This window comes from Melanerpes formicivorus, unplaced genomic scaffold, assembly GCF_026170545.1.
Source record: "Melanerpes formicivorus ecotype bairdi unplaced genomic scaffold, bMelFor1.0.p_v2 SCAF_10, whole genome shotgun sequence".
Lineage (NCBI taxonomy): Eukaryota > Metazoa > Chordata > Aves > Piciformes > Picidae > Melanerpes > Melanerpes formicivorus.
The window spans coordinates 3901316-3923632 of NW_027142362.1; the positions used below are offsets into that span (position 1 = coordinate 3901316).

The 22317-nt window shown below is 48.5% G+C and overlaps 1 protein-coding gene across 2 annotated transcripts in view; it reads right to left on the reverse strand.

Annotated features, from left to right (window-relative positions):
• Positions 1–22317, reverse strand: part of SLCO3A1 (solute carrier organic anion transporter family member 3A1) — a 164767-nt gene that overhangs the window by 11316 nt on the left and 131134 nt on the right. For both annotated transcript variants that reach the window (XM_068143374.1, XM_068143375.1), the window contains exons 5-9: positions 16628–16792; positions 14349–14547; positions 13159–13297; positions 8157–8332; positions 4915–4979 (exon numbers count right to left, since the gene is read on the reverse strand). In XM_068143374.1, coding sequence (XP_067999475.1) covers positions 4915–4979; positions 8157–8332; positions 13159–13297; positions 14349–14547; positions 16628–16792 — 744 coding nt within the window. The remainder of the gene's footprint in view (positions 1–4914; positions 4980–8156; positions 8333–13158; positions 13298–14348; positions 14548–16627; positions 16793–22317) is intronic.

Consider the following 22317-nt stretch of genomic DNA (forward strand, 5'->3'; position numbering starts at 1 on the left):
ATGGTTTGGGTTGGAAGAGATCTTCAAAGGTCATCCAGTCCAAGCCCACTGCAGTGAGCAAAGAAGTCCTCTACTAGATCAGGTTGTGCAGAGCCTGATTGAGCCTAAACTTGAACATCTCCATGGTGGGGCCTCAACTATTTCCCTGGGCAACCTGTTTCAGTGTTGCACTACCTTCATAGTAAAGAACTTGCTCCTCACATCCAAATCTAGTCATCTAAAATCCAAATCTAAAGCTACTCTTCTCAAAACCATTGTCCCTCATCCTGTCACTGCAGGTCTTTGCAAACAGTCCCCCTGCAGCCTTTCTGTAGCCCCCTTCAGGCACTGGCAGGCTGCTATTAGGTTTCCCTGGAGCCTTCTCTTCTCCAGGCTGAACAACCCCAGCTCCCTCAGCCTGTCCTCACAGCAGAGGTGCTCCAGGGCACACTGTTGGCTCATGTCCAGCTTCTCATCCACCAGCATCCCCAAGGCTTTTTCTGCAGGGCTGCTCTCATCTTCAACTAGAGCAGGCTGCTCAGAGCCCTGTCAAATCTGACCTTGAATGTGTCTGGGAACAGGGCTTCTACCACCTTCTCTGGCAACCTGTGCCAGTCATTCATCACTCTTATTGTGAAACAGTTCTTCATAAGGCTCCAGGAAGAGCCTGTTTACCTGAACTCCAAAGCCATGCCTATATGGATGCAGACACAGGTGTGGAAACCTTAAAAATACATGAAAAACTTCTAAGGAACCAGTGGGTGTTTCAGTTCATATTTACCACAGGAGAGGACAAGTGAGAGCACCAACTCAGTGCCTAGGCCCTGTGAGACATGGGAGTTAAAGGGCTGCACCAGAGGCTAGGAAGTCACAGCATCACAGTATAGCCAAGGTTGGAAGAGACCTCGAGGATCATCAAGTCCAACCTGTCACCACAGACCCATGACTAGACCATGGCACCAAGTGCCATGTCCAATCTCCTCTTGAACACCTCCAGGGATGGTGACTCCACCACCTCCCTGGGCAGCACATTCCAATGACGAACGACTCGCTCAGTGAAGAACTTTCTCCTCACCTCAAGCCTAAACTTCCCCTGGCACAGCTTGAGACTGTGTCCCCTTGTTCTGGTGCTGGTTGCCTGGGAGAAGAGACCAACCCTTTCCTGCCTACAATCACCCTTCAGGTAGTTGTAGGGAGCAAAAGTCCTTCTGAGAGAAACACATGCCTTTGTCATGTTGGGAGAAGGGAGACAGCAACATGGGCTTGGAAGAAAAACAAAAGGAAGCAGCCTGCTAAGCAGAGGCTTTGCTAGAATGCATGGTGAACACCATCCAGAAATGATGGGTCTGGGATCTTGCAAGTCTGAATCTCTCTGCCATTGCAGACATTTCCACTGCAAACCCTTGGCTCCAACAGCACTGCTGTACCTCTTCTTGGAGCAACTGCACTTTTTCAAAGGAGGAAACTTATGCTGCCCTCTCACAGAAGAATTCCTATGGAACAAGATAATGCATCCAGGAGGACACCAGGAGTGTTCAGTCTTGTTTCATGTTATTACAGTGAATATTAAAGAGATTCAATCATGTTTGAGCTCTTACTGCAAAGTGCTGCAGAAATTTCTGGTGTATATATATATGTATATATATTATTGCAGAAACTACAGGGCTGTAGAAAAAAAGCTGCTTCTGCCTCACTGAAATCTGTTAGCTAGGATTGCACCTCCGGGTCTCATCCTTCCTGTATTTAATACCCTCCTTTGGTTCAAGAAGCAGCTATTATCACTCTCCTCTTAAGTCAAAGCTTAAAGGTGAACTGAAAAGCTTTTAAAATAAATCAGTGAAGCTATTCTCAAACCTCAAGTTGTTAAGGGCAAAATTTGGCTCCCCTTGCTCATATTGGAAAGTACCTTTCCCTTCATCCTCTGTGGGTGTAAGCTCCAATGCTGACGTGCTTCAGGATGCTTTGTCTTATTTCATGGGAATTCCTTTGTGACAGAGCAACATACAAAGACCTGAGTTTAAATTCTTACTGTGGAGGCTGCATAGTTGTTTAGGTGGGTTGGATTTGTTGATGGGTTGGATGCGATGATCTTGAAGGTCTCTTCCAACCTGGTCTGGTCTGGTCTATTCTATTCTATTGTATTCTATTCTATTCTATTCTACTCTACTCTACTCTACCCATTCCATTCCATTCCATTCCATTCCATTCCATTCCATTCCATTCCATTCCATTCCATTCCATTCCATTCCATTCCATTCCATTCCATTCCATTCCATTCCAAGACAAACACAAATCTATTAAGAGTGATTGGCCATTGGAATGTGCTGCCCAGGGAGCTGGTGGAGTCACCATCCCTGGAGGTGTTCAAGAAAGGATTGGATGTGGCACTTGAAGCCATGGTTTAGTTGTCAGGAGGTGTTGGGTGATAGGTAATAGGTTGGACTTGATGACCTCTGAGGTCTTTTCCAACCTTGTTGATTCTATGATTCTATTCAGCTCCAGTGTACAGGCCTGAGCCTGGTTTGGGAGGAATTCAAGATGCCACTATCTCAGGAGGTTTCTCTGCTTTGAAAGAGAAAATAAACAAAAGGAAAAGAGTGAAACCCTTTACCCTCAAGTGGTTTCTTTTTCCTCTGGGAACAACAATGCTCACAGCCATCCTCCTTGCACACTTGCCTGCTGACAGTTCACATTCAGCTGAAGACAGGCCAAAGCCTGAGAGCAGCCCCAACTGCTAAAGAAAAAGCTGTCTTTGCAAGGCTTGAACCAGAGCTGACCTATGTCAAACCAAAAGCTTCCCTTTGAGCTATCTGAGCTCTAGATAAAATCACTGGAAGGAATTTTCTTGATGACTGCAGTTGCTTCAGCAAAAGTAATGAAAACCCAACTGGCTTTATCATAAACTGGTCTGGGGCCACCATGTTAATTCCAGCTAATGGGGAACAAGGCATTACAAACAGCATGAGTAAAGAAATGAGAGCATTTATTCAAAGCAATGAATGGTACTGTTGGATTTTTGGTCCCCTACTTTCTAGTGCCTTGCTGTATCCTCTGAGCTGGTTTTTTTCACTCTCCAGCTCATTTCTTTGATACCAGGGTGGTCATTCAGGCAAAGTACTGCTTGTGTCCTGCTGTAAAAAATCCAGAAGTAAATTCCCCCTCCCCAACATGGGGAAAACCTCATCCTTGAGCTGGACCCATACAGTGATGGATCAGAGAGGATTTTGCTCTGAATCATTGGTATTAATGAGCAGAAATACAGAAGCTTTAAAATACAGAAGCTATCTCTTCAAAAGAAGAAAAAAATCCTCTTCCACCCAGCAAACAAGAAACGCTTGAGTAACAGCTCAGGGTGTCCTTTCAATCTACACATGAGGAGCACACACTGGACCAGAGGAATGGCCATGTGCATACTAATGTGATGTTAACCCACAGGAGGATACAAGGACTCAGCCTGGCTCATTTCACCGTCTCCCTTCCCAAGAGACCTAAAGGAGAGGACAAACACCCCAGGGAACACAGGTCCTGTCCCTGAAGGACGGATGAAAGCACACATCCCTCTGCTTCAGCAACAGGCAACACAGCAGCGATTTTGCAAGCTGCTGACATGTTAATAACAGCTACAGAAGAGTAAGTGGCTGCGTGGGACCAGGGCAGAAATGGTCATTTCTCAAGCAATATCACAGTTTCTTCCATTAGCACCATTCAAATGGCAGGAAAAGTGCCTGCGAGAGCCTTGATGGGAGAGCCTTCCCAGAGGGCGCTCAGAGCCTGCTGGGTCAGACCACCACACTGTGGTGGTTTTAGGCTGTGCCTTTAAAATTTAGTTGTAGATTTTGAGCAGAAAAGCAGAAAAAGATAAATAAATCACCATTGGGTGTAAAAAGGAAAAACAAAAGATGATGCTAAACAAATTAATTGGGTAAATACCTGCCATGCAACATAGAATCATAGAGTCAATAAGGTTGGGAAAGACCTCAGAGATCATCAAGTCCAACCTGTCACCCAAGACCTCATGACTACTAAACCATGGCACCAAGTGCCACATCCAATCCCCTCTTGAACACCTCCAGGGATGGTGACTCCACCACCTCCCTGGGCAGCAATGGCCAATTACTCTTTCTGGGAAGAATTTCTTCCTAACATCCAGCCTAAACCTTCCCTGGCACAGCTTGAGACTGTGTCCTCTTGTTCTGGTGCTGGTTGCCTGGGAGAAGAGATCAGCTCCCACCTGGCTACAACCTCCCTGCAGGGAATTGTAGACAGCAATAAGGTCTCCCCTGAGCCTCCTCTTCTCCAGGCTGAACAACCCCAGCTCCCTCAGCCTCTCCTCACAGGGCTTGTGCTCGAGACCTCTCCCCAGCCTCGTTGCCCTTCTCTGGACACCTTCAAGAGTCTCAATGTCCTTCTTAAATTGAGGGGCCCAGAACTGGCTGTACCTAAACTATTCTCTCTTCTTTTCTGATCTCTCTACTTGCTTGGCTTGGGAGAGACTTATCTGCCTGTTGGCTGACCTTGGCTGAGCTATTTAGTTAAGTCTAACCCATGGCTTTCTCTCTGCTCCTTTCTCTCTCATGGGACAGGGGGAGGGGGGAGCAGTGGAACAGCTTCCCTGGTCTCTGACCAGGGGGATTTTCGTGTTGTTTGTTAATTGTAACTATCTGTATAATATTGCAAATCCTGTATACTTTGTACACATTCACTGCACTCCATTGCAGAGTGCAGTTCTTGCTTGTAAACACAGCCTCCATTTGCTTCTAACTGCGTTGGTCTGGCAAAGTTAACGCTGGGGGGAAAAACTTCAACCCACCACACACTCTCAAGACAACCACAGCAGTGCACAGAGTAGGAATCAACTTTTGCACATTAAAAATACAGTTTTCCAGGAGCGGGGGGGGAAGGTAGGGAAGAAGGAGACAAAACTTTGGTACCTACCTAGCAAACGGAGAAGCAGGAAAAGCACCCCCAGAGCGTAAGACTTGAGTTCGGGGCTCACGGTCCTGTAGGGAGGAGGGAGGGAGAGAGTGAAATCGATTCTTGTTGTTCTGCTTTGATTAACAGCCCCTGTGGCCACTCTCTGCTGTCAGTCAGGATGCCACCACCACCACCTCTTGGAAAAGTCATTAATGGGGATATTTTTTCTTTCTTCTTCCTTCGCCTGAACTGCCTACAGCCCTAAAAGTAATTGCATCGGTGATGGGTTCAGGAATTTAGCTAAGTCATTAATAACAACTGCTAATCTTGTTGTTGGATGGGGAAGAATGAAATTTCCAGCCTAGTAAATCATCATTTACAAGCTCCCTATCATGCTTTCGAGGGTCCAGATGTTGAGAACTGATGAAGAGAAAACTTCTTGTTCTGAGGCTGCCCAGAAGGCCGGGAACAAGAGAGAGGATGACAGACCAAGAGGTTCAGTCAGCTCGTTCAGTCAAGCCCCCCAGGGAGACATGCTCAAGGAGACTACTTCTCATGGGCATGGCTTTAGCATATGAACTATTTTAATGCTGGGAAGAGAACGGTTTTGCTGCTTTTTGCTACAAACCCAACCCAACTCACTCTATCACATTAGTGTTGTGCTGCAAAGGTGCTTTGATTTGCTTGGCTCAAGGATGCTGCTGGCTAGAAGTCATCCTCTTGGGTGCAGGCACAGCAAAGCCCCTGGAATTTCAGGAACCATCACTTTGGTCTTAAGCCTTATAATAGCATTTTTATTTCCCACAGTACATAAAGGCTGGGAAAGCAGGACACTGATCCCCATATGAATAGATTCATCACACAGGGGAACTTTGAAGGCCTAAGCTGTCTATTCTATCAGTTCCTTACAAAGCTCTGCAGGCAGCACTCCTAGTGGCCCCCACAGTGACAGTGATGGTCCTCCATAGAAATACATTGGATGGGCATCAGGCAACAAAGCAGAAAGAGAGAGAAATGAGTTTTATGAAGAACATTCTGATCACCTGCCCTCATCCCATACATTACACTGGCCATGGTACTTCATACCATGAGTCCTGCATGCAGCCTGTCACCTCTGGCTGCATTTCAGCAGAGTTTTCAGGCAGACTCCCAGGCTTGACATAAAGCCTTTATGCCATGAAACATCTACCCTTTGAAAAATGTTCCAGTGATTAATGCCTTGGCTCAAGAAGGTTCTACAGCAGGGTGGGGAATGAAAGAAACAGGAGTATGAAAGTTTGTGTTATGGAAAGAAGTAGATGGCTATGTGCAATAGTCACAGTGGGTTTTTAATTGGTAGTGGTGCCCATCAGCCCACCCTTTTGCAGTTAAGACCAAAGCAAATCCCCACACCTTAGGGTGGAGCAAAAGTTGCCACCTGGAGGCATCTCCTTTTCTCACCAGCTACATTAGGGAACAAATGAGGTGCCTAAACAAGACAGCTAATCTGTAGACACCCAAGTTCATTTTTAAACTAACCTGAGGCACTTATCACTGCCATGGACACCAGGGACACACTCATATGATCTAGCACTCATATGATCCAGCATGAGGTGTCCCTGCCCATGGCAGGGGGGTTGGAACTAGATGATCCTTGTGGTCCCTTCCAACCCTGACTGATTCTATGATTCTATACACCAAAACTTTCTTTTAGCAATCCAAGACGACAGCTGGCAGAAGAGCCTGAGATGAAGAGCTCTTCCCTGTGCAATTTTGGTAGCTATCAGGGATTCTGAGGGGAGCATTATTTGCATGTGTGAACTGTTTATTTCCTACAGCTGTGAGCTGAACATTTTTAATATTCCCTTCACTTTTCTTATTTCCTTGTATTCTCCTTCCTGGCTGGCCACTGGTTTATCTCATTTGAAGCTGACACAAAGACATCTCCATTCAGGATCCTACAGGTGCTGGCAGCTCCCTTGAACAAAGAGAGCTTCAAACTTCAAATTACTTTTGCCACAATATTTATCACCCGAAATTTGATTTCCCTTTAGCTACCGTGGATGCAAAGAGAGAAATGAACTAGTGGGTGGAATATCTCATTTCATATCCTGCAGGGAGACATGCCCTCACAGAGCTGTTCTGTCCAAAATCCACTCAAGAGTGTGCTTCTAATACGGACCTTATTGATTGAATGTTATTGGAATTTTCCAGGCAGCAGAATGGATCTGCTATTATGCCTCTGGTTATTATTCTCAGCAAGTGACAGCCTGGACAGATAAGTAATTCTGGATCAAAGTGGGCTGAGATCTATATGCATATCATAAGGTGAAGTGTTCCATGTGTCTGGAAATAACACAAGGTCAGTTATTTGAATAAGCTACTTTTGCTCACCTATTCATTTTGGTTCAACTCAGAGATGTCCTTCAGACTTACAAGCTTCCTTCTGTTCTTGGACTTGGTCCAGGGTGAGAGAAGTTAAACTCTAGCCATGGGGGTATTCACCAAAGGTAGCCTTTGCTGCAGTCTTTCATGTTGCTGCAGTTTCTATGATCTCTAAGCCACCTCTAAAGGTATCTTATGAGGCCATTATGTGCTGAGAACACGGGGCTACAATCCTGCCCCTTTCCTGATGTAGCTAGAACATCCTCACTACCTGGACTAGAATGTGAACACCTGTATTACTCTTTGTATGTTAATCCCAGCCTTGGTAACAACCACCCTGAACTCTTCTTTGTAGCATCCCTGCAGGGATCTTCTTGGTTTGCAAGCCCAGTCCCTCCTCACTCCCATTGTACCAGAGCTGTGCTCATGCAGTTCCCATATTCTCTCTAACAGGTCAGTGCTGCAGGCACTGAGCTTCATGGGCCCATGCCAGGGATGAACCAGGTGCTACCAAGCAGAAGAGTGGCCTAGGGAGAAAATGGCTTAATCAACACTTGTAACAATGGGACTGAAATTCAGGTAGGACTATTTGGGCTTTCACATCCTCTACTCCTGCCTGCATCTAAGGGCTGTAACATATGAGAAAGCCTGTGCCCATAGCTCCTCGTTTGCTAAGGAGGTTCTGCACCTTTTGATCTTTGTCAAGGTGTCTCTGCCACAGAAGGCTCGGTCAAAGGAGGATTTTGTGATGTCTTGAGCAGTGAGTCAGCTCCTTCATGGATCTAGGGACAGGAGCCGTTCCCTTGGCTCCCCGCAGCTCCCAGCAGTACCCCATGCCCCACCCCAGCCCCGCTCCCAGCCCCGCCGGACCGATGGGTGCCTGCTGGCGGCGGTCTCACCTGATGAGGATGATGACGGAGGGCGTCTGCGCCATGGCCCCGATCATGCTGCAGACACACATCACACAGAGGAATGTCAGGAAGGCCTCTTCGCAGCCGGGGCTGGGGCACTTGCCGGGAACGACGGTGGCGTTTTCGGCGGGGAGCGAGGTGAGGCACGAACAGCCGCTCAGATTCTGCAGGTGAGCAGAGGGGATCAGCACAGCCGAGAGCCGCCGTCCCCACCACCCACCCACTCCAGCAGGGCTTTGGTAACAGCAGCTCAGCGTCCTCGCTAACTCCTAAGTGCTCATTTCTTTGGGGGCTGGAAAGAATTTCAGCTCTGATGCATGCTACCAGCAAGGGAAAGCTGTCCCTCAGCTTGTCTCTTTTCTTCTGCTCCTTTTGAGTCTCTCCCATAAATGTCACTGCCACAAAATTATTGCCAAGTTATACCCCTTTGGAGGAGAATAAAGAAACAATCTGTGTCCCTGAGACAAGGAAGATCCCCAAATTATGGTTCTAATTACTTTCTTATTTACCTCCACCCTCTCGGCCGCTGCAACTGAACTGGAGCACATTAGAAGCCGGTAAATCCGCAGCCCCGCTCTCGGCTGTGGGTTTGGTGCCAGCCTCCAGGCTCCTGAATTCCGGGAAAGAGCCATCCGGGACGGGTGCTGTGGTTTACCAGGAGTTGAACTATCACAGCTGGGCAGCACAGACACTGCTGGACTCAGCTGCACTACGGGGCTAACAAATGACATCTGGTTCAGAGGGCTTTGTGTTGAGCTAAAAGCCGAAGTCAGGCAGGAGAAAACTTTATCAGTATGTGATCAGAAGGAGGCCGAGAGGAACTGCCTGTTCCTTTGATCTCTCCAGCAAGTGCAGGGTGTGAAAAGAAGCTTTGTTTGCCAGCCACAGATTTAGGGATTTGGGGTTGTTTTGGATATTTTTATAACTTTGTTTTTTTTTCCTTTCTTTTTTCCTTCTTTTCCAACTTGTCCTCCTGAATTTCTGAGTGGGGGATGTCAGTGCAATTAAGGCACACAATAGCACCAAGAAATCCCCTAACGAATTCAGAATGGAGGGATCATAAATGATTCATGGCTTGTCTTCATCAGCCCGCTGGGTCTGCAGGTCACATGTTTTGTAAGAGGAGTAATGCCATAAAGTAAAACATATTGAAAACCAGCTCAAGCTCCACCCCCTTCTTCCCCTTTACCACTTCAAGCAGAAATTCCTTCGCTTTTCTGCTGGATTTCCCTCAGGACCCTACAAAAACACACTTTCTGGTTCGCTGCCTCCAAAGATAAGGATCTGCAGGATGCTACTCCAGCCCTTCTGACACCAATTCCTTTCTTCTGCATAGGAGTCAAATGATTTTCTTCCAAGTAAGTGCACAGGGGCCAAGAGAGACCGCAGTGCAGAAGTCCGGGAGAGCTGGAGGAGACATGCAGGTGCCTTTGTGCCTGGCAAACAGTAATTAACATAACAAATTCCGGAGCTGTTGAGTTCGAAGCTGCCACTTGAAGGCTTCGAGAAGGTGACAATTAGCACCGCTGCGGTGGTGTTTGCACAGAGACAATGGGAATTTGTAGTTTCTGGCTCTAACTGCAGTGCACTGCTAGCAACCAGCCTGGACACAACCCTGTGGGTACAAACCCATCCAAGTCCTGCACCGAAAAACACTGGGACAAAATTCCACCCACAGCAAACATGCAGAACTGGCTCATGAAGGGAGAGAAAGGACCTGTCTCTGGCAATGGTGGGGCAGATTCTCCTCCCACTGGTGTGGGTTTTAACAAACCACAAGGCAGGTCTCCATCTCCACTGCCTGAAAATTTGGCCCTCAATCTGCTTTTCCAACCATTTGGCACCGAGGTGCCAGCCCAAAGCCGTGGGAGTAGTTTGTATCTACACCTGCCTGCTTAGTGCTGCACCTCATCCTTACCAGGGAGATCTTTGATCTTTTATTCCTGACATGCTGTCCAACTCACAGACATCAAACAAGGAAAGATCAAAGATGAAGTTTTACCTTTGTCCTGGGGAGAGGCAACTTTTTGCTGCCCATGCCAAATTGTTATAGATTCCCTTGTCTGCAACCTCACTGCATTCCACCACACATTAGCACAGCCTCCCACTGCCCAGCATCTTACACATCCACATTTTCTGTGTGTTTGTGAAGCTGCAAAGGTGCAGCATCCTTCAGCAGCATCTTGAGTGTGGAGTAATTATGTATGCAAATTATATATACTTTTAATTGGAGGTTTTTTGCCCCCTGGCTCTGCTATGGAAGGGACAGGCTGGTAATTCAGTGCACAGCTGAGAAAGGTCAGCATGGTAACCATAGAATGGTTTAGATTGGAGGGGACATCAGACATCATCTACTCCAACCTCCCTACTATGGGCAGGGACAATTCTCAACTAGACTCAGCTGCTCGAGGCCTCATCCAGCCTGGCCTTGAACACCCTCAGGGAGGAGGCAGCCACAGCCTCCCTGGGGAACCTGCTCCAGAGTCTCACCACTCTCATATTGAAGAACTTCTTCACAAGAAGTCTAACCCTGCTCTCCCTTGGCTTCAAACCCTGTCCTGTCCCTAGACACCCTGATGAAAAGTCCCTCTGTAGCCTTCCTGTAGGATGCCTTCAGCTACTGGAAGCAGCTCTGAGGTCCCCCTGGAGTCTTCTCTTCTCCAGGCTGAACAACCCCAGCTCCCTCAGGCTATCCTCATAGCAGAAGTGTTGCAACCCTTGGATCATCTTTGTGGCCTCCTCTGGACACACTCCAACAGCTCTGTGTCCTTCTTATGCTGGGGACACCAGAACTGGAGGCAGTAATGCCAGGCTGGAATTTATGCATCTCCAGCCAAAAGGGTGAGAAAAGCAACATCAGACAAACAAAGATGCATGGTCAAAGGCTTCATAGGCAAGGGTCACTCTCAGGAATGGCTTGGAAGAGAAATTCCTAAGGGTTCCAGAGCTCTGCCTATCAGCACCAATATCCCTACAGCTGCCTGGCAGACAGGTGCACCTCTGCAAGCAGCTCAGTAAGAAAGGAGAAATGAGAAAGAAAATACCAAGTGAGCTACACATTGCTCTTCAAAATTGTTCACAGAGGAAAACTGGAGAGAGGCAGTCAGAAACATCCGATGTAGTAAAGTTAAATAAAGCATTCAGAGAATTTTATGTCTCAGTAAAATGCAACCCTTGGCTCATCACGAGCATATAACATTCACAAGACCCTCTAGACAGGTCATTACCTGGATTATGGGTTTAAAACCTGGTTTGGCAATTTGGCTTTGCCTCAGGGCCATTGCATGGCCAAACTCGTCCATAATTCTTCATAAGGCCCTTTCCAGAGGATGCTATTGCTTCACTAATTTGTGTTTGAAATGTTACTGCAAAAAAACCCCTACAAAACAAAGTGATGAAAAGAACCCCAAGATGATGGCAAAAAGGGGAAAAAAAAAAGGCAAAGCAAGAAAGAATGAGTAAGAGAGAGAGGAGGGAGAGTGAGGTTTCTGCTCAGAGGTTTGCTCTTGCAGAGCATGAGGTCAGGCAGCTGCAGACTGAAGGAGCAGCGCTGAATTTTCATGACTGTGCCCCTTCCAAAGGAGTCAGAACCTTCCCTTGAACTGCACAGTGAGGCCATTCCAGCCACGGGCTACTCTGCCTGTGTTCTTGCTAAGGACTCAGTGAACTGTGTGCGCCCTGTACAAGCTGGGTTCTTGTTAAAATGATCGTGTTGTCACCCCAGGTGTTGGCTGGTCTCTTGTTGGGACAAGGAAAACGGCAGGAAGTAACAGTGTCACACACTCATGGAATCCCTTGCAGGGCTGCTGGAAGCACCTTGAAGCTGTTATTTCAAGGGATGCCTACATCTCCATGGCTGGAGTGGGAACTGAGCAGAGCAGAGGTTTAAGCAAGGGGAGCTCCCAGGTGATCTGGTCTGTGAGGCTGCCCTAGCTAGCAGCAAGCTTGCACCTCAGCTCATCAACACTCACAGGCAGTTTCTCTCTCTAGGGCAGGAAATGAGGACTGATGTCCCTCCCCTCAAAAAGCAAGAATGAAGTAATAATTGTATGTGGTCAGCACTGATGTCCTTGCAGCCACAAATGGTCACTGTGACCAGGCTGACCTTCCAGGGGCTCCATGCAGGCAGTGTGGCAGTGGTCACCATGCCTGGCACAGCCCCAGGAACAGATTGAGGACTGCAGGAACCCCACCAATTCCTACCCACAGAGGCAGCAGGCACTGTTGTTCAGTGCAGCTCAGAGGACATTAGCATTTCAGCAGCAAAAAATTGGCAAAAGCAGGGTTTTAAGATACTGTAAAAAAAAATTCCCCACATCTTTACACAGAGAAGGTTTGGTCTTTAAGTTTTCTAAAAGAAATAAACTCTTAGATATGGAGAACTGTAGAATGTCTTTGGAAGAAGTCTCTGCTCCCTTGACAACTGCTCTTGCCTCTGCCTCAGAGCAAAGCAGGGAGAGAGAGAGAAGCAAGAGGAGTGGAAGGAACATTCAAACAAGGATGAATAAACCAAGGTCTGGTTGTATGTGTCTAGGAATCAGATTCAGGAAAAGAGCACGAGGGAAAATAATAAAAAGGATTGAGCAGAGCAAAGATGAGCTGGTGGAGAAGCGAGCAGGTAAGGAGCTGCAGGACAACAAAGCAGCTGGTCCCCCAGCCCAGGCTAGTGAGTGTTTGAGGAGGATCTGGGTTCTGCCAGTAGAAAACTGTGCAGATCTCCTGTTGTATTCCTTGCTTCTGTGCCAAGGAGAAAGACCAGAGGAGGAGGAGGAGGAGGATGGGAAATCCCATCCTGCTCCATGTGTGACCCTGGCAGACTGCTGCTGGAGTCAGAAGGTGTTTATGCAACAGAGTGGAAAATGACAGTGGCTCAGTCCCACCCAAGGAACCGCTGTAGATGAGCTGCTCTGCCAGATATGCACTACCCTCACCCCCTTGCACTCACTGAATCCTTCCTACAGGCAAGAGGTCCCGAGGAAAGGCCACTCACCGTGCTGCTGCAGCCAGCAAAGCAGGCAGATAAGTATGTGACCCCGTCTGCCCCACAGACTGGAGTGAAGGAATCAGTTTGGCATTCACAGTTGTTATTGCAGGGGGAATATGGGTCCAGAGATGAGGTTGGAGTTGAGCTGTAAGAGAAACAGAAAGAAATTAATGAGCAGCTTGATGAGAGCAGCCAGCTTTTCCAGTCACTGCCACACAAAGATGGCTTTGAAGGGGGGCAGCTAAAGCAAACAAATGACAGAAGCAGTGGGTAGGCTATCTGGGTCCCAGCTTTCAGGCATCCAGGCTACAGCCTCCCCACGGGGACAGAAGTGCCATGGCCACTATCTGTCTGCTAGAGGCAACCTAATGCAAGGCTCAGGCTGCCTTGTTACCCCAATGGGAAGCTCCAAGGAAACCCAGAGAGATGTTGTGAAGGTGGCTCACAGAACAGTCACCATGAAGAGCTGAGAGCCTCATCTGTTTCAAAAGAGCTGCCACTGCACTCTGAGGAGCACCAGAAGAGAAAATACAGAATAAATCTGAGTCCTCTGAATGCTACAGGGCACTGTGGGCCTCATTTCTCCCATTAAAATGGGCCTCTCCTCACCATGTCTGAATTTCCAGGCATCTAAAACCTGCTTCTACAGATTGCCCTCAGGCACTTAAATCAATGTAGAAAGAAATGTGTGTCCCTTGCTGCCAGGAGACACCAGTGGAGAGGGGATGTGTTGGACTAGATGACCTTTAAAGGTCCCTTCCAACCCAAAGCATTCTGTGATTCTGTGGATCCAGTGCTACATAGGAGGTGGTCATAGGTGCAGCAGAATCAGGCCTGGCACCTTTCAGCTCAGGTCAACCAATTTCAGTGGGATGCTGTCAGCTCTCACAGCAGTGAGTGACAGGAGAACATCCCAAACTGAGAGCCCCATATGACATTGCCTACTACAGGCTTGCTCTCTATGGCTGTCTGAAGGCTGCTTGTTGAGGACAACAACATGGCATTTGAGGACAATAACCTGGCTGCCCAGAGAGTCTCTACGGAGACATTCAGAACCACCCGTCTGGATGCACCCCTGTGTGACCTACTCTAGGTGACCCTGCTCTGGCAGGGAGGATGGACTGGATGATTTGTTGAGGCCCCTGCCAACCCCTGATGTTCTGTGATTTATGTTGGTGAGGCTGTGTGAGACTTACTTGTTTCCATAGGGAACAGTAACCCCTGCCACAGGTCCTGTGTCACAGCCCAGGAACAGAAAGGACACGTAGCAAGCTGTGGACACCAGGTTCACCAGCATGGCCATCCTGATGGCTCCCAGAGCCGACAGGCTGAGCTTCTTCACCAAGAGGCCACCCAGGAATATGCCCAGACATGCACATGGGATTGCTGTCATCCCTGCAAGAGGAAAAACATTAGCAAGAAGTGTGAGGGAGGCTCAGTGAACCACCCTACTGCTGCTTTTTACCTTCCAGCAGAGACCTGTGTGCTAGCATGAGGAAACCTTGCAATGATCAACCACTGGAGCAGCTCTAAGCTGGGGTTGCCCAAAAGGAGAGGAAGAGATGCAAATGGGTAAGTTGCCTTGCACAAACAAACTGGGGTCTTCTGCTAGCTCTTGTCCATACTGGAGAAAGGCACCAAAATTGCTGAGACTGGTCCACCTTAATCTAAGGAGCATCATCTCTAATGCTTCCTGCAAGAGTTGGCAGACCAAGACAAGCATTTTCCAGGGTGTCCAGAGGCTTTGGATGAGCCCTGTTTGTTATACTGCACAGCAGCCTGACCTTCAGAGAACAGGTAATAGTTGCATCTGAAAGTAGGAAGTTTCCCTTAAAGAATCTTAAACTGTGAGATGCAAAATCACTGCCAGCAGTGACTCATTTTCCAGGCACAGAAAGGCATTATCACACTAACCCTGTCTGGGTCTGCTTTCATCCCTTTGCTGCCAGACCTTACTTACCTGGGCTGAGCTCAGAAGTGCATCCAAGTCCTGGCATTTCTGGACTCCCATAAATGCCATGTAGGAAATCTGGCAGCAGCTTTGTTTAAAGGGAACAAATTGTGAGGACTGGAGATGTAGCAAAGTTTCCTTGCCCACTGGTAGGTAGGTCAGAAGCAGGACATGCCCTGGGTCATGGGTGATTCTCTCCTTGCTGACCATCCAGCTGTACCCACTTGCTGACTGCCCAGGCATCTCCCACCAGTGTGGTGGTTTTCCTTCCCCCAGTTGTTCAACAGTGAAGTTGTTATCCTTTGCCAAGCCTTTGTTGTTTTCAGGAAAGATGGAAGAGCCAAACAGCTCTGAGACCTCTGCCCTTCTGTCACATCCCATTACAATTCACTACTGAGTTCCTACATCACCGGGGGAGGCAAAACTGACTGCAGGGGATTGTTTCTTTTGGAAAACCAGGCCAAAGCCAGAAGATACCAATGAGTTCTGGGGGGGAAATGAGTAACTGCAAGGATAGCAGCTTGCAAGCTCCTGACTTTGATATTAAGACCCACCCATTTCACAATGTCCCAGTTTTTGACAGATCACTGCCAGCTGCCCATCTGGCAAGCTGTGGTTGCAGATCATCCAAGATCACCTCGCTCAGATCTTAATTGGGTGACTGCTGAAGGAATGGCTGTCAGAAACAAATGGCTGGGCCTGCTTGGGAGTGAGCAGCAGGAGAAAATAAATGAAGATCCTGCCTGTGGATCATTGTCCTGTTGAGAAATATATGCATGGGAGATCGCAGCAGCATGGTGTGGTCAGATAGAAGGGGCATTTGAAAGACAACTAAGTCACATTAGCTTAGGTACTTGAGCTGCTGGTTGCAACCCTGTTATTTCCAGCTCAAGGGGAAAGGAGGAAGCAGCAGGAGAATTGAGCCTTCTTACTCCAAATGGAGGTAGGCTGGGTTGCCTGGAGAGGTGGTTGGTGCCCCATGCCTGGAAATATTCAAGGTGAGGCTCAACAGGGCTCTGGGCAACTTGATCTAATTGAGGACATCTCTGCTGACTGCAGAGGGGGTTGGACTAGACAACCTCTGGAGGTCCCTTCCAACCATTCTATGAACTCTGGGGTAATCATAAGGCAAGCAGTTTGGTGAGCAGCCTTGTTGCTTGGCAAGCTACTGCAGCGTTGGGCAACCAAAAAGCCCAGCGTGGCTGAGATTTCTGCTGTACTTCAGGGCAGTCTTCCACACCCTGGCTGGCTCATACCATTGCTCACAGCACTCCAGCTACAGGAGAAGTGACTGTAAGCAGGCTGCAGTGGAGAGTGCAGTCAAGGAGGAAAGATGCTGGAGTTCTGCTCTGGGCTCTGCAGCCAAGGCACAGCTGGACCCCAGCCCTCCCACTTGTGGACACATTTCTAGCTGTAGGGCAAGTAGTTTCTCTGGGCAGCCTAAGCAGTGGGACTGGTTGTGGGTACCAGCCATGCTCAACACTTTCAAAATGCCTTTGGCATCAGAGATTTGGGGTTACTCACCCAGGAGCTGGTTAGCAGATGAGGTGGTGAGGTTGAACTGCTGCTCCAGGTACTTGCCCAGGAAGGCAGCAAAGCCGGCAACCACCGCGATCTCCATGCAGGCTGCCAGGATGATACAGGTGAAGACAGGATTGGAGAGCAAGTGCTTAGTTACTTTGGGGATCACTAGAAGAGAGGGGAAAAGGGAGAGGTGATTTTGTGCAGGCTCTGCTCAAGGTGCTGGAGGCACTTTGCTGATTTCCTGCAGGATGAACCCTTTCAAATCAGGAGCAGCTTTCTGTTTTGCACAGAGAAGCTCATTTGAGATGTGGCAACACCAGAACAAAGTGAAGCACCAAAGCACTGTCAAATAAAGATTAAGATACCAGGAGGGTGTGAAAAGAAGTCACCTGTCGTTATGTTGATATCTTGCAGATGACTTTGAGATGTTGAAGGATGAGTGTTTTCCCATATTGCCTTTGTTTCCCCCATGGGGAAGTCAATCAAAGCCTAATATTCTCTTTTTTCCTTTTCCTTTCTTTATGTGCTCCCCAGAAACAATACTGAGCCAGCCAATGGTGTCTTGAGTACTGTACTCAGCACCAGGCAAGCTCTTGGAAGCCTTCAGACACAAGCTACCCCAGCTCACACCTGGGCCTTCCTTCTCCAGCCACCCACAGTTGCTTCATTTTCTTATTCCCTTGTAACACTGGTCACTCGCTGAGGGACACCTTGCAGCATGTCTGGGTGCAGGCTTATGCTCTCCTGCTTGGTCTGGGGCCATGGCCACTAGGGATCTCATGCCTGGGGCAGCATATTAGCTTTCACATTCCCACTGACACTGAAGAACTTCTTCCCAAGTCTAACCCTGCTCTCCCTCAGCTTCAAACCCTGTCCTGTCTCTAGACACCCTGATGAAAAGTCCCTCTGCAGCCTTCCTGTAGGATCCCTTCAGCTACTGGCAGGCAGCTCTAAGGTCCCCCTGGAGTCTTCTCTTCTCCAGGCTGAATACCCCCAGCACCCTCAGCCTATGCTCACAGCAGAGGTGTTGCAGCCCTTGGATCATCTTTGTGGCCTCCTCTGGACTCATTCCAACAGCTCTGTGTCCTTCTCATGCTGGGGACACCAGAATTGGACACAGTATTCAAGGTAGGATCTCATAAGAGCAAAGTCAAGGGGCAGAATCTCCTCTCTTGCCCTGCTGGCCACACATCTCTGGATGCAGCCCAGCACACAGCTGCCTTCTGTGCTGCATGAGGGCAGTGCCAGCTCATGGTGAGCTCCTCAGCAAACAACACCCCCAAGTCTCTTTCTTCAGAGCTACTCTCAAGCCACTCTGCACCCAGCCTGGATTTGTGCCTGGGACTGGCCTGACCCAGATGCAGGACCTTGCACTTTGACTTGTTGAACCTCATGCACTTGTCACTGGCGCTCTTCTCCAATCTGTCAAGATCCTGCTGGATGGATCCCTCGAATGAGTGCCCTGCCCCACACAGCTTGGTGCCATCAGCCAGCTGCTGAGGGTGCCCTCGATGCCACCGCCCATGTCGCTGACGTGCACGCACATTTGCTTCTGTTTCACGATCCCTTCTTAATCATTAGTGCCTAGAGTCCTCTTCTCCAGGCCCATCTCCATCTCCCCTAAGCAAGCAGGAGTTTCCTTACCCAGGGAGATCTGGCTAATGAATCAGATGCAGCATTTTCTACTCCAGCGAACATTTTAATTATTGCCGAGATAACACAGCCTGAAGAGGAGAGGATCCCAGTGCAGAAGAGAGCCTTGCTTTGTCTCCATACCTGATGACTAATTTCTCCCTGAATTAAATGTGAAAATCATTAGGTTTGGAAATTATCTCTCCAGAGTGTAGTGAAGCCTCAGTGGACCCCTGTTTGCACGGTGAGAAGTCCATCCCCCACCCCGCCTGCGGTGCACCGGGGGCTGGTCTGGCAGATGGCATTTCTCCAGTGCTGGCCTCAGCTTTTCACTTAGAGCTTCTTTTATTTTGGGTGCAAAATCTAATTGCACTGCCCCCAGCATGTGGAGGCACAACTCTTTGTCAAGGCTCTGCTTGGGTCCCCTTTCTTTTGTCCTTGGTGGGGTGGGAATGGATTAGGCTTTGATTTGATCTAACTGTTTTGGAAAGGGTCACTCCACAGATCCTGGGCTCTTTGTGGCACTGATGTCTTTTCCTCTGCTGTACGAATAGAATGGAATAGAATGGAATAGAATGGAATGGAATGGAATAGAATGGAATAGAATGGAATAGACCAGACCAGGCTGGAAGAGACCTTCAAGATCATCGCATCCAACTTATCAACGAATCCAACCCACCTAAACAACTAACCCATGGCACCAAGCACCCCATCAAGTCTCCTCCTGAACACCTCCAATGATGGTGACTCCATCACCTCCCCAGGCAGCCCATGCCAGTGGGCAATCACTCTCTCTGTGTAAAGCTTACTCCTGACCTCCAGCCTAAACCTCCCCTGGTGCAGCCTGAGACTGTGTCCTCTTGTTCTGGTGCTGGCTGCCTGGGAGAAGAGACCAACCTCTGCCTGTCTACAACCTGCCTTCAGGTAGCTGTAGACAGCAATAAGGTCTCCCCTGAGTCTCCTCCTCTCCAGGCTAAGCAACCCCAGCTCCCTCAGCCTCTCCTCACAGGGCTGTGGTCCAAGCCCCTCACCAACTTCATTGCCCTTCTCTGGACAGGCTCCAGCAAGTCAACCTCCTTCCTAAACTGAGGGGCCCAGAACTGGACACAGGACTCGAGGTGCAGCCTAAGCAGTGCAGTGTACAGGGGCAGAATTCTTGCTTCCTGAGGGTTTGTTGAATGTGATGGAGGTGCAGGAAGTAAGACTATTTTTTTTTTTTTTCAGTAGAACAGAAGGAAAAAAAAAAAAGAGAGAGAGAAAAAAATTATAGTAGGAGGGAGGAGGGGATGGGGGAATTCAGATGTGGAGAGATCTCAGAAGCCACCTGCTGCCTCCTTCAGTTTTTTGGTGGCCACCTACAGAATTTCCTCTTTTTTTGCCAGAAAAGGGAGGAAAAATACAAAGGTGGAGTTGGCAGCACTGAGCCTGAAAGGCCATATTTAAGGTATTAATGCCTGCGGTGCCTCTGGAGTTCAGTTTGTGCAAGATTAATGGATTCCTTGAGACGTAGCTTTGTGCCAATTCAAATGCAAAGACACAAAGGTCTACCTCTAACTTTGTCCACCAAGTAATAACAATGACAGCCTATCTTTTGCAGGAGGGAGGCAAAGATCATAGCCATTTATTTTTGAAGCTGGCAAGGCTGGTACCCAACCATCATGCATTACCAAGGTCAAAATCCATCTTTTGTACTTGGAGATGGACAGCAGAAATTTTGCAGAGTTATTGCCCCGTCTCACACAGGAGAGGAGGCCCTTCTGACTGCCTTGTCTGGCAGTGTTGGGCTGTGAGTTCCATCACTTCACCATTGTTTCTCCTCCCTATGTGTCTGGGTGTGAGTTTTCTGGGACAGATCCTGCCCCTCGCTGTGTGTTTCACCACTACGTACTGCAAGAGGGCTCTGTACCAGCTGGAGGATGTAACTCCAAACCCAGCACAAAGGAGTGCAGAGGCAACGCCTGGCAGCCTCCACCAGCTCCTCAGGCAGGGCCAGCTCATTCCCTTTCATTTTCTGAGGGAGATGACAGGAGGCTCCCCATAGAAATGAATATCCTTTCATCTCGCTACTGCCATGCGTTAAGATGAATCATTTGACACCTGCTGCCGCCTTATCTGTCTCAGTTCTTGGGGTGAAATACCTCTGGGAACAAGATTAAAAGTCAGCAGTGAAGTTTAAAAATCTCTCAATAGAGCAGAGTGACGTGCTTTCAGCTGCCTGGCATATGGTGCTGGGTGTGAAGGGGGAATGGAAAATGCCTTGATGGGGGACAGTAAGGCCCTGGGGAACACAACAGCCAAGCACGGTGCTTCTTCACCGGAGCTACCCCCATGATGAACGTCACCCTGCGTCGCGGGGCCCCAAAGGCTAGCTCCATGCTTTGTAGCTGTACATCTGAGGCTGAAGCCCATTCTCCAAATGGGAAAAGGGAAAGGTCTTTTGGATTCAAAAGAGCCTCCAAAATCTACTTGGAGAACCCCTGAGCTGTGTCAGACATGGCACAGGCTCGCCTCCCACACTCAGAAGGATCAGCTCATTTCACAGCCTTAACTCCTGCCTCAGAAGTGATGTCAGAAAAGCAATTCTCAATGCTGTGGTGAGACACACTGAGAAGAGCAAGAATCCTCAGCCTTTTTTCACTGCTAAAGTACTGAAAACCCAACTCTTCAGACTACTCATGTGCAGCCTTGCTGATAGGATCACCCAGAGGTTGAAAGGAACCAGGCAGGATGTCCCAGAGCTCTCCAACACCCCTGCTGATCCCTCAACTTCCACCTTCTAACAACCCAAGCAATGCTTGCATTGAGGCCCAGGGCACCCTCCCTATCCCCTGCTGTGGGTGACAGGGCAGAGGTTTGACAAGCACACACACTTCTGTACACCAAGTAGCTTTGATTTGTCACTAAACATCGGGGAGTACCCAGGGATAATTGGCAACCTCATTACATGAGGTTTAACTACTCTCTAGAAACGACAAACTATAATCATCACGTTGGTGCTTGAAATGAATTGTTTGGAACATTACAATCACCAAGGCCCCCTTTTCCAGTTGGAGCACCCTACAGAGACGTGTTTTCAATTTGCAGTAAAGATGAGGAACACAGGAAGCAAAGTAATAAATTAGAGGGAGGTTTACAGCCCTGTCCACCCAGGACAGCACTGTGAGGGAGAGGCAAAAAATGTAGCGTAGAGCCCAAATGCTACTTTCTGATAGCAATGTAGGCAGCAAACCTCAGATCTGAATAGAAAACAGAAGGCAAAGTCTCTACCTGGCTTGAGGAGTAAGGGATGAAGAAAATACTGCAGGCAGCAAGAAGAAAAAAAACCTGCAGGAAAGAGGCAGCTCCTGTAAAAGAGGAGACAGAGTAAGGCAAGAGGTGCTGAAGATTTCTCAGGTGAGTTTCATATGCCACCTGGCATTGCAAAATTAGAATCACAGAATGGCTCAGGTTGGAAGGGACCTCAGAGATCATCTGCTCCAACCTCCCTGCCATGCCCAGGGGCACCTCTCAACTAGACTCAGCTGCTCAAGACCTCATCCAACAACCCCAGGGAGGAGACATCCACAGCCTCCCTTGGCAGCCTATTCTGGAGTCCCACCACCCACATACTGAAGAACTTCTTCCTTAGATCCTGTCACAAAAGACATGAAGGAACCAGATGATACCCATGTCAAAGGAGCTTCCTGACAGATACAAGCTTGAAGCAACAGCAACATTCTCATGGATTGAAAGGGGAAGTCCTTCTGCTTTGTCATCTTGACTCCAGCAAGCACCTTTGCTGGATTTCAGAGGGGGACATAAACCTCCCCCAAATCGTGGCGGTCACAGGAAGGCACAGTGTCATAGGATCATAGAATCAATAAGGTTGGGAAAGACCTCAAAGATCATCAAGTCTAATCTGTCACCCAAGATCTCATGACTACTAAACCATGGCACCAAGTGCAATGTCCAATCCCCTCTTGAACACCTCCAGGGACAGTGTCTCTTTGGGGGCAGGCACACGCTGCTGGACCTCAGCTGCTGCTCAGTTTCTGCCCAGCAGTGTGCAGGCTGAAGGC